The following is a 10,487-nucleotide window of genomic DNA, read 5'->3' as shown; positions in this document are numbered from 1 at the left end:
GCCTGGTCTCCATCCCCACTGTGGCATTAATGCAGAACAAATTGAGACATATCCTCTATATAATTAGTTCCAGAATTTAAAAAGATTTACGGGATAATAATAGAGGCAGCGCTGCTGAATCCTTTCATTGGGGGCTCTTTGGAAGCTGGGGAACCGGTGGTGTCAAAACACTTTGGATTTAGGCACCACAAACTGGGGGAAAGGGCAAATTTTGCATCTCGCACCAGGCAGCGCTAGGCGGTTCTGGCCCCCTAACCAATCCAGGGAGGAGAGTTCAAAGCCCAGATGTGAGGTTGGTTAAAAAAAAAAAAAGTAAATAAAGAATCAGACAATTTTCAAATGAAAGAAGCCTAAGGGTGGGCTGTGTCACAAAAGGCCCTGCGATGTTTACTTTTTTTTTTTTATTTGCAAAATGAAGGTATGGTTTTTGCCAACTATGCCAGTCTGGAAACTGCGCTCTAGGCGCCTTCCCCGCAGTCCTAGGCAGACTGCAGTCTTAGAAACGCTGGGAAAGAGAGCGCTGTTGTCCTGCTCTTGGGGCTCAGGACACTCGGCCCAAGGGCAGCGGCTAAGATGATTAGTAGCTTGGAGGTCGGGCCACCCTTCACGCCATTCTCTGGCCCTGGGTGAGGGCAGGCGGCCTCAGCCATTGACGGATCCCAGGGCTTCGGCTGTTTATTCCATTGTCAACAGCCTCCGGGTGACCAGCCGGATCGCGGCCCTGGCGTGCGCACTAGTCCCTGGGGCCACAACAGCGGCCCGGCTCTGAACTCAGCCGGACGCAGTTGACAGCCATGGGATGAAAGATCTCCGCTCCCCACCTCACCTAGATGCGATGTTTTAGTCTTGTAATAATTATACACCTTCTAAGCCGAGATGGGTATACTTTGTCCACGATTGAAGCCACATAGACTGCCAAGGTCTCTCTTGTCTTCCATAGTCCAACAGTACTAAGGACGCAGAGACAGTGGTTTAAACCACCCCTGAACAAATTGGACATGGAAAGTTTTGGTTTTGGTTGAGCTTAACCAAAAATCTTAGTATACGTCTTTGAACAAAATCAGTCTCAAAACCCAGCGGTTTTAGAACAAATAGAACACTACCTTCCTATATGATTCATCTACAACCCCGAAAGGTGGGTCGCTACTGTCAATATTTTCTCCTTTGACCACCAATAAGGAAATGGAGGCTCAAAAATATTACAGAACTCATGTGGGCCCGTGAAACTGTTGTTTACTGGTGACAGTGAGATCTCATTCTCAAGACACCAACCCTTGCTCCTAACCATAGCTTGCTTTTCCTACCTTGGTTTCGCCTCAGTTTCCTCAGCTGGCTTGAGTTTAATTGCAGGCTTTACCCAAGGACAGACAGTTCAGAATGCAATCCTCCCCAGACCCGAGTCTTTGCGTCATTGTGGTGGGAAAAAGAAAGAGCATTGGAAGCTCATAGATCTCCAGGCCCTTTATTTTTCTGGAGCTCCTGCGGCCTCAGATGAAGGAGGTTTAGGGTGGGCAGCAGGTGCGACACCCCCTGGCCAGGCTGTCTGTAGATCTCACAGTCAGCGCAGGTCACCCAAGTCTGTGTAATATGACATCTGTTGGGGGAACCTCAGGATTCCGGTAACAAAACGGTTACCCAGAGGAGAAAGGTGGAACGTGAGAGGAATGGGATCTCCTAGGACCCCAAAGATTTGCTAGTGCCAGAGTACTGGCCTACCTGTGCTTTGGCTTCTAGACATGGGGTGGGCCAGGGTATCACAGGTGTGTCCAATCTAACCAGCCGGCCTCCACCTGCGGTGCAGCTTCCCATGCCCTCGCGGCTGGGAACTTTCCACTGCTTTCATGTTGGGAGAAGTTAGGGCTAGAGAGTACCCTAGGGTTGAAATGAAGAATTAATCGTACATCGCCTGGGTTCTCCCTCAAAAATTTTGGGAAAAAGAATGACAGAGGAGCTTAAAAAACTTTCGGCGGGTCTGTATCTGTATGCCACTTCTCTTCTCAACCACCCACCCCCAGGCACAACGGAAAAATTTAAACAGAGAAGCAGAGGTGTGTCCTTTCTCATTCGAAGACACAAGACTCTGAAGAGCTCACATCAAATGAACTCTCTACACATCTCTTCCATCCATACCTCCTCTCTACGAAAATCTGCAGGAGACTAAAAGAGAAAACTAGCTCCATTTCCCTTTGGTAATGAAGGGCTCCCATTCCCTAGGAGCTCAAGTTAAGGAAAACTTACTTCAAAGTAGAAATAAGAGGCCAGGAGGAGGGGAAGGGGGCAGGGGCATGGGGTGGCAGGGTCAGCTTGACTTGGGGAGTTTTGTAGCAAAGGGTCTGTCTCCGCCAAAAAGAACAATGGTCCTGCGCCCTGCTCCGCGTTTAGGCATAGAGAATGCAAGATGAGAGGGCAGGGTGTAGGGAGAAGCTGGTTTTGAGGGCCCTGCATTTCTTTAAAAGAAGAAAAAGACAACGAAGATGGAGATGAGGAAGAAGAGGAAGAGGGAGGAGGAGGAGGAGGATGAAGAAGAAGAGGAAGAGGAAGAAGAAGAAGAAGAAGAAGAAGAAGAAGAAGAAGAAGAAGAAGAAGAAGAAGACGAAGAAGAAGAAAGGAAGGAAGGAAAAGAAGACGTGGGAGAGCTTCTGATCTATCACAAATCAGTGAAAATTTCAAAGCAGCTTGTGCGGGGTTTACCACGGTGAAAGTGAAGGGGTAGCAACGAATAAAGGATAACGTAGCACTTTATCTTCTCTTAGGATCTTCTTTACCTATACAGATTTTGCAACCCCAAGAGGTGTGGGTAATTGCATACGGCAATCCTTTCTGAGCCCATGGATACTTTGGGTTCCAAATCATAATTCCCGGCGATTCTGGATTTATGAATCTATGCGAATTAAAACCAGCGTACAGCAATTGGAGAATACACTAAGACCACTGAAACGCTAGGTTTCTTCGTAATCATGGTCAGTATCCTTGAGTTCTGTTTAGTAAATTTTGTTGAAAAGTTCGAGCCTCATCCTGATTCCAACTACAACCGGCCGCTTCCCGTCCCTTGCCCGGCAGACCCAGACCGAGCCACGACGGTGCCTCCAAGACTCCCGGGAGTCTGCCTGAAACCCACTCACTCAGCGACCCGCGGGCTTCTCCTTGTTTCCAGGTTGTCTCCCACCCCATAGATGCCACTATTTTAGAAGACCTAAACCAATCCAAACTAATCTTCAAACACCTGTTCTAAGACACGGGAGTCCCAAAGGGCTACAAGGTGGAAGGAGGGGTTGTTTCGGATAAGCCATTCTCTGGGAATTCTCCCAGTGGTGCAAACACTCCACTAGCTACAGGCCAGTGGAGCCGCTCCCTGCTGGCTTGTAGACCCTGATCAATCACCGCAGGTCGGTAGTGGGTCCCTCAACACTAGAGGAAGCCTTGCTTGGCAAAGTAGCTTTCTGGATCACACTCTTCCTGTTGGTTTCCTGGCCACAGACTGTCCGTTCCCATTCCTTCACAATGTGGCCCCAGAGCGTTCGCACCAGAATCCAAGCTGGTTCTCGGCATTTCTGCAAGAACACCACCATAGAAAAATAAACAAAAACAAAAACCAGCTGCAGTTTCCCCCAGTTGCCTATAAGGTCTATCAGCTACTCCTTGCTGGGAAGGGCGGGTAAGTGCCGTCTACGCAGACTTTAGGCAGACAGCAACCGCCTTCCGGGTTCCAACCTCACCAAAGAATTAATTACCAGACAATTGAAACCGTCCTGCTTGTCACGACTGACGTCACACTTCACAATTACCATCCCGAACAATTTCACCTTGAATCTCAACCTTTGAAACCTTTGGAACCGACCTCCTAAAGTGACACCGAGGTTAGGCTCTAGGGTTCTGGACGTGGGAGGGCACAAGACTCAAAGTTGGTATATCCTCCTCAGAACCCAGGAGAGATCGCTGGGTCCTCTGGTTCCCGCCCTCTTGGAGCCCACCTGCCCCTCCCTCCACCCCACCCTCTCTGAATTACAGCCCCGTCTCTACTCCCACCTCGAACCGACGCATCGAAGGGGGACACACTGCTTACCTAGAACGCCTTGCCTTAAAGCGCCCACACTCGGGAAGGCCAGCTGGGAAGGCAAGGGGAGGTTTACTACACAGAGGCCAGCTGAGAGCACGTGGTGGGCCGGAGAGGAGGGTGTCTCTGAGATGATCGCTCCCTCGGGCCCGCCCCACACCCCCGCTACGAGTACCCCGGACGAGCGGCGTGCTGCCGGGGCAGGCTAGGGCTGCTGTGTGAATGGAGCTGCCGAGCATCCTGGCTCCTCCTCCTTCCCCCGCTGCCGGCCCCTCTTATTTGAGCTTTGGGAAGCTGGGGGCAGCCAGGCAGCTGGGGTAAGGAGTTCAAGGCAGCGCCCACACCCGGGGGGCTCTCCGCAACCGGATCGCCTGCCTGCTCCCCCTTTCCTTTTCCCGCCCTCCCTCCCACCCACTCATTCACCTACCCACCCAGAGCGAAGACGGCAGCCCAGGAACCCGGGCCCGCCGCCTCCTCGCCGCGATCCTGGACTTCCTCCTGTCGCAGGAGCCGGCTTCCACGTGTGTCCCGGAGCCGGCGTCTCAGCACACGCTCCTCCGAGAGCCCGGGGGTCTTCAACAGCAGGAGCAGCCGGGGAATCGAGGCCCCCGAAGCATCTGGGCCAAGTCCAGTGCCCAAAGTCCGCAGAATCGTAGGAGCGGAGGGCCGTCCGGGTCCGAACCGCAGCTGATGGGTTCCGACGTGCGGGACCTGAACGCGCTCCTGCCCGCGGTGTCCTCGCTGGGCAGCGGCGGCGGCTGCGGGCTCCCTGTGAGCGGCGCTGCTCAGTGGGCGCCGGTGCTGGACTTCGCGCCTCCGGGTGCTTCGGCTTACGGGTCGTTGGGCGGTCCCGCGCCTCCGCCCGCTCCGCCGCCACCTCCGCCGCCACCCCACTCCTTCATCAAACAGGAGCCCAGCTGGGGCGGCGCCGAGCCGCACGAGGAGCAATGTCTGAGCGCCTTCACTTTGCACTTCTCTGGCCAGTTCACCGGTACAGCCGGGGCCTGTCGCTACGGACCCTTCGGTCCTCCTCCGCCCAGCCAGGCGTCCTCCGGCCAGGCCAGAATGTTCCCCAATGCGCCCTACCTGCCCAGCTGCCTGGAGAGCCAGCCCACCATCCGCAACCAAGGTAAGGAGTCCGGACAGCCCGCCCTCCACGCACTGCAGCGGCTTGGAGTCCTAGTCCCACGCGGCTTCTCCCCCTCCGCCTGTTCCTTCCTGATCTCAACTGCCTTCCCAAGGAGTCAAAGTAGCGGGTGTCTGGACAGGGGAGCGTGGACTCTGTGAAGTGCTAATACACACACACACACACACACACACACACACACACACACTACTGAACATGACTTCAGAGTTCGATAGTTCGCAGTACCCGGGAGGACATCTAGGGTCCCAGGGTGCCTGAAAGATTCCGAAATTCCACGGGAAGAGGAAGAAGGGATTGATTGTAGCGTGTGGCTCCATATTGGGGAAATGTCTGGTGCCTCACCAAATTATCATCAGGTATCGGCCCTTTTAGACGTCTAGTGCAGACGGACTTAGAAGACACTGGAGTCGGATCAGTGCTTAGGGATCCCCTGTAATGTCTCTGACAGGCCCAAGTCCTTAGAACCTCCAGTTTTCTATATGCGCTGGCTCACTTTAGACCCACCCAAAGTAGAAGGGAGCTTTGGAATTAGGGTTTAACATTTGAGGGACCATGTCAGCACTGTAGGAATTTCTCCAGGTCATGCAAAGTCACGGGCCACGCAGGCGGCAGGAATGGAAGAAAGCCTGGCTGGTCCGACTCCAACCGATAAGAAACCAAATCCGTGAAGAGTCTGGGAAAAGGTGGTGACCTTCTTCCTTTCTGTGCTCCTCGGATGCTCCTAATCTCTCTCTCTCTCTCTCTCTCTCTCTCTCTCTCTCTCTCTCTCTCTCTCTCACACACACACACACACACACACACACACACACACACACACGAAAGGTCGGGGAAGGTTTCTAAGAATTGGGACACTGGAACAAGAACAAGTGTATTGGCGATCTTGAGCCAATGTACAAGGGACCTTGTATGCAATACGTCTATTTTCTAACTCTCGCAGGCTCCCCCACACCTCTCCTTCGATAGCACCCTGGAGGAGCCATGGTTGCTGAGCCTCTGTCCTTTTCCTCGTTTGTTCTCATTTGATTTCTTTTCTTTTCTATTGGGAATCTAATTTGGTTTGATTAAATATTTTGGGAAAACATTTACTAACACAGACACGGATGTTTTTCTCGAACCAGCAATTCTGTTGTCCTTGGTCTGGGTGTTTTTGAAATGTGCAGGAAGGGAAAAGCAGAGCCAGTACTGCTTGCCGGAGGTGCGGGAGGTGCGGGAGGTGCGGGAGGTGAGGGAGGGTCCTGGGGCCTTCTGAACCCATCCTGCAGCAAGCACCTCGACCACCCGAAGCTCTAGCGAAACCGAAACCACTGAAGAATGGGAGCTCCTGATTTCAAGGAGCCACCTGGAGCGGACTTAGGGGGTCCCTTCCTTCTAGATCTTTCATAAATGAAATAGGTGTTTTGTACAAGTCAGTTGGAAGAACTCAGTGCCTTTGCCGAGGCTCTCGGACCTTCGCCATCACTTTCTAGAAGGCAGGTGTTACCGTTGGCAAACCTCCAGGTCAGATTGCTGATCACCTAAGAGGAGAGATGACATGGATTAGGCCGAAAGTTACACCCCAAACACAAGGAAGCCTGATCAGGCTGTAAATACAGAACATGCAGCCCATCCAAAGCTCCCTGGGTCAGAAACTGTGCCACTGTCAGACATGTGTACGACTTCACTGAACATACTTGTTGTCTGGAGGGACTCACTGACCTATTGCTCTGGGGAGCAAATACCAATATGCCACCATCTTTTTTAGTCCTAGGTATTGCTGCTCTGAGTGTAAGGGGGTGGGGGGAGAGCGTGCTTAGCATTCTGCACTGCAAGTCCAGTAGAAGCCCATAGTAGAAGGTGGGTGGGACTCAGAATTTAAAGCCCGAGGGTATCACCATTACTCTTGTGGGGTGGGCATCCGAATTCTTCTGGAGTTGACCGGTCTGGCTGCTACTGAAGAAAGATCTTAGGAGCTGAAGCCCAGGACCAGCAGGTGAAGCCTCCCCACCACGCTCAGCTCTTCTCAAATCGAACAAGATAAGGCTGCTGCTGGGGATGTCTTCAGGGTAGGGTCATAACCTGGAAGCACGTTCCTGTCAGGAAACTTACCTTTTTCTCTTCTAGTTAAAGCAAGTGGGTTGTACAGGTACAGTCTATGGGCATCCTCGGCTTTGCTGAAGTGGGGGAACTGTGAAGCAGATATCCTCCCCTCCACTCTTGCCCCAACTCTGGCTGTCAACTAGAGCAGACCCCTGAGGTCCGAGGTTCAAGATTTTTTGAATATTCATTACTTTTACTTTTGGGGTTCCTATGAATCGTTTCAACAACGCAGTATTTAGTTGGGGTTTTGATTAGAAGGTGCCAGCTGTCCCTGGAAAATGTGAGAATGACGTCAGCGTGCTTTGCTCAGACTCCAACTGCTCCACTGCAGAGAAGAATTCTTGCTGTCTCTATTTACCTGTGCACAAACCCCGGAGCCCAACTATGGCCCTCATTCATCCCTTCCTCAATTTCATAAGGACACCTCCCCATTTCTTATAAAGCCGTTGTCCTAATCGTCTAAACAATCGAGCAAACACCAAAACCTTACTTGGTGGAGTGGGGCGGTGTAGATTGACTGTAGACAGCTAATGGCTACAGGCACCTTTACAAGAAGTGCATAGACTGAGAGAGAAGGAAGGAACCTTTTAGAACTTTACGATGAAATCCAGGCACTAGGAGATTAGACTCAAGAGGCCTCTTAGGTCTTGGCAGAGCTAGGATTTGAACCCACATTTTTTTCTCTCCTGTTTTCTCCCAGAAATTTTGGCTCGTGGTTGAAATGGATTTTCTCTGCCCAGTTGAATAGTCCCTGACAAATTATGAGCGTGAGATGGTTGGAAAGTCTGTCAGGACCCAGAAGCGAGGACAAGGATTTTCCTAGTCTGGACCCAATGTGGGCTTGTCAGTCGGTTTCTGACCCCTACCCCGCCCCCAGGCCTGCTAGTGCTCACTTCAGGGTGAGCCTAGGCCCTGGGGGTCACTGCCCTTCTGAAGCTCGTCATGCGGGGAGACCAGCTGTGATGGGGCCAAAAGCGCCCCCCTCCGGTCACATCAAAGACAGTAGTTGGGTGGGAGTGAGGACTCCACCTATCCCGTGGTGGCTTCGTTCCCCCTCCCCCCCCAACACCTTCTAGGCTAATCCAGGATCTCCCCCTGAGCCTCTCAGGGCCGGGCTGTTCCGGGCTCCTCCGCAGAGGAGGCAGGGGAGGAGAGCTCAGGGCGCTACTTTCCTTCCCGCAAAGTCAAGGTTGCTTTCCCGTCCCTGGTCCAGACCAAACGTGGGAAAGTGGATACCTTGGCTTGGAGGGCCTCTCCCTCCAAGGCTTGAACAAGAACCCTTTGAATACTCTAGATACTTCGCAGAGTCAGCAGTCTCTCCCCCGGTCCCCACTCCCGCCCTTTTCGAGCTGGGCTCAGTTCAGTCTGGGTACAGGGGGTTCCTAATCAGCCCGGGTTCCGATAAGATTCTAATTGAAAGAGCTCTCCCTCCGACGGTCCCGCCGCTTTCACCGCTACCCCTCCCAGGAGCCCCGAGGGAGGGGTTCAAGGTTGCTGCTGCCCGCCGAGGTCTGCGGGTCTCATCTGCGTCTAGGCGGGTAGGGAGCCTTGCCGGATGCTCGCATTCTCAAGTCGGAGTTCGGGAGCCGGAGCCGAGGTCCCCAGCGTGGGAGCTGCAGCCTGGCCCCAGCAGCTCTCGCTACCAGCGGTTGAGCCTCGGGTCTCAGATTGTGCGTGACTTAGGTCTTTGGCTGCTCGGTTCAGAAATGGAGAAGGGTTCGTTTAGAGAACTTTCTTTATTGTTACCTCCTCCCTCGCTTTTTTTTTTTTGTTTAAATCTCTTTTTCACAGACTCCTCATTTCTGCTGGGAAAACTCGGGTGGGTGCCTAGACCCGTATTTCGTTTGTAAAGTGTAGGCCTCAAGTGGGGCCAGGCCTTTTCTTTCAAAAGGAAGTCTCTGGAAGGCCAAATGTACTTATTGATCCACGCCCAAGAGCTATTAGGGTTGGGGATTATCTTTCTCCACTTCACAGGAAGAAAAAAATGAGGCACTCTGGGCTCACCCAGGTTGAGAAGCGGGCTGATTCCTCATTCACTAACCAGAGCTCTGGGGCACTAAGACTTCCTTCCCTGGCCGTGTAACTCAGCAATTCCCATGGTGCCTCACTCCCTTCACCGTGAAACCCCTCAATCTGGACCGTGTGTATTTACTGCTCTGGAGTGATCCCGATAGAAGCTCGGATTTTCCTTTGGCTAGTGTGTGTCCTCTTTGTATTTTGAAGTTGGAGATAACCGGCCTCCTGTCTCTGTACTGAGTGAATTATCTCGGCGACCTCTTATAGAAGAACCTTGATCAACTGTGCGAGAGTGGGAACTTGGTTTTCCCTTGATCCCAAGAGCGTTGGGGTTTTGAGACTGCGCAGTAGGGAGCCAGTTTCACACTCTCCTGCCAGGCCAGGCTCCCTTTACACCACAGGAGGGGGAGGCCCCACCCACATAAGGTCCCTGGGAGGATTCTTAGGATGCCCCCTCTTGCACTACCTTGAGCTTTGACAAAACAGGTGGAATATGTGTTTATAGAAATCTAGGAACAATATCATACAAGACTAAGATTTCCAAAACTCCATATTGCTTTTCATCCATTTGAGTGATAGGAAAGAGCACCGGCCTCTGTTTCTCAGCAGGAAAACTGAGGCAAGCAACTGAGCTACTGCTACCCAGGGACGGGTAAGGGCAGTAAAAAGAAGTCGGTTCTTCGGTCTGTAGGGCAAGAAGGTTAGTCCGTACAGCAGTGGGCCCCAGGTGGGCGTGGGAGGAGGGAAAAGGACTCCAACTGGAGAGGTCCTTTCTTTCCACCCCTACAAGATTTCCTAAAGGCTTTGGGTGTCTCGGTGTCAGGCTGTGTATCCTGGAGAGGTAACGTGCCCTGGTAATTACTCTCCGCGTTTCAAGCGCAGACCGTTGAACTGACTCCGAGTAATTAATGAAAGTTGGTGCTCGGGTCCTGATTTACAGCCCCGAGTCAAAGCGGGGTCAGCGGAGGAAACTCAGTCCTCTGGGCCGAGTCGCCCCTGCGCGAGAGACGCGGCGGCGTTGTTTGTTTTTCAGAAAGACAACTTCTCCGCCAGGCGGGCGACGGTTTTTACACCTAACTTGCTGGAGGCTCTATTCAATGCTGGATAGAGCCTACCTAATTGAGGCGTTGAAGAATTGGGGAGCTTGGGATTTTAGCTGGGAAAAGGGGCGGGATAAGGTTACACCACAGAGTT

The 10,487-nt window shown here is 52.5% G+C and overlaps 1 protein-coding gene and 1 long non-coding RNA gene across 10 annotated transcripts in view; one reads left to right on the top strand and one right to left on the bottom strand.

Moving 5' to 3' along the window:
* Window positions 1–332: 332 nt before the first annotated feature.
* On the bottom strand, window positions 333–4,289 carry LOC146892652 (uncharacterized). The gene is made up of 2 exons (XR_015004159.2): window positions 4,064–4,289; window positions 333–3,551 (listed from the first exon to the last, which is right to left on the bottom strand). It is a non-coding gene; the product is annotated as an uncharacterized LOC146892652 (long non-coding RNA).
* Window positions 4,290–4,470: 181 nt separating this feature from the next.
* Wt1 (WT1 transcription factor) overlaps window positions 4,471–10,487 on the top strand; it is a 46,637-nt gene continuing 40,620 nt past the window's right edge. For 2 of the 9 annotated variants that reach the window (XM_085696717.2, XM_085696716.2), the window contains exon 1: window positions 4,473–5,183. In XM_085696717.2, coding sequence (XP_085552843.2) covers window positions 4,745–5,183 — 439 coding nt within the window. In that variant the 5' untranslated portion in view covers window positions 4,473–4,744. Of the gene's footprint in view, window positions 5,184–8,775; window positions 8,994–9,767; window positions 9,994–10,487 lie in introns of those variants that run through there. The other 7 variants (XM_048443680.3, XM_085696718.2, XM_048443679.3 and 4 more) reach the window with 7 other exon arrangements.

Source organism: Myodes glareolus, chromosome 10, assembly GCF_982192425.1.
Source record: "Myodes glareolus chromosome 10, mMyoGla1.1, whole genome shotgun sequence".
Lineage (NCBI taxonomy): Eukaryota > Metazoa > Chordata > Mammalia > Rodentia > Cricetidae > Myodes > Myodes glareolus.
The sequence above is the reverse complement of the archived record's forward strand: the minus strand, read 5'-3'. Positions and strand labels throughout refer to the sequence as shown.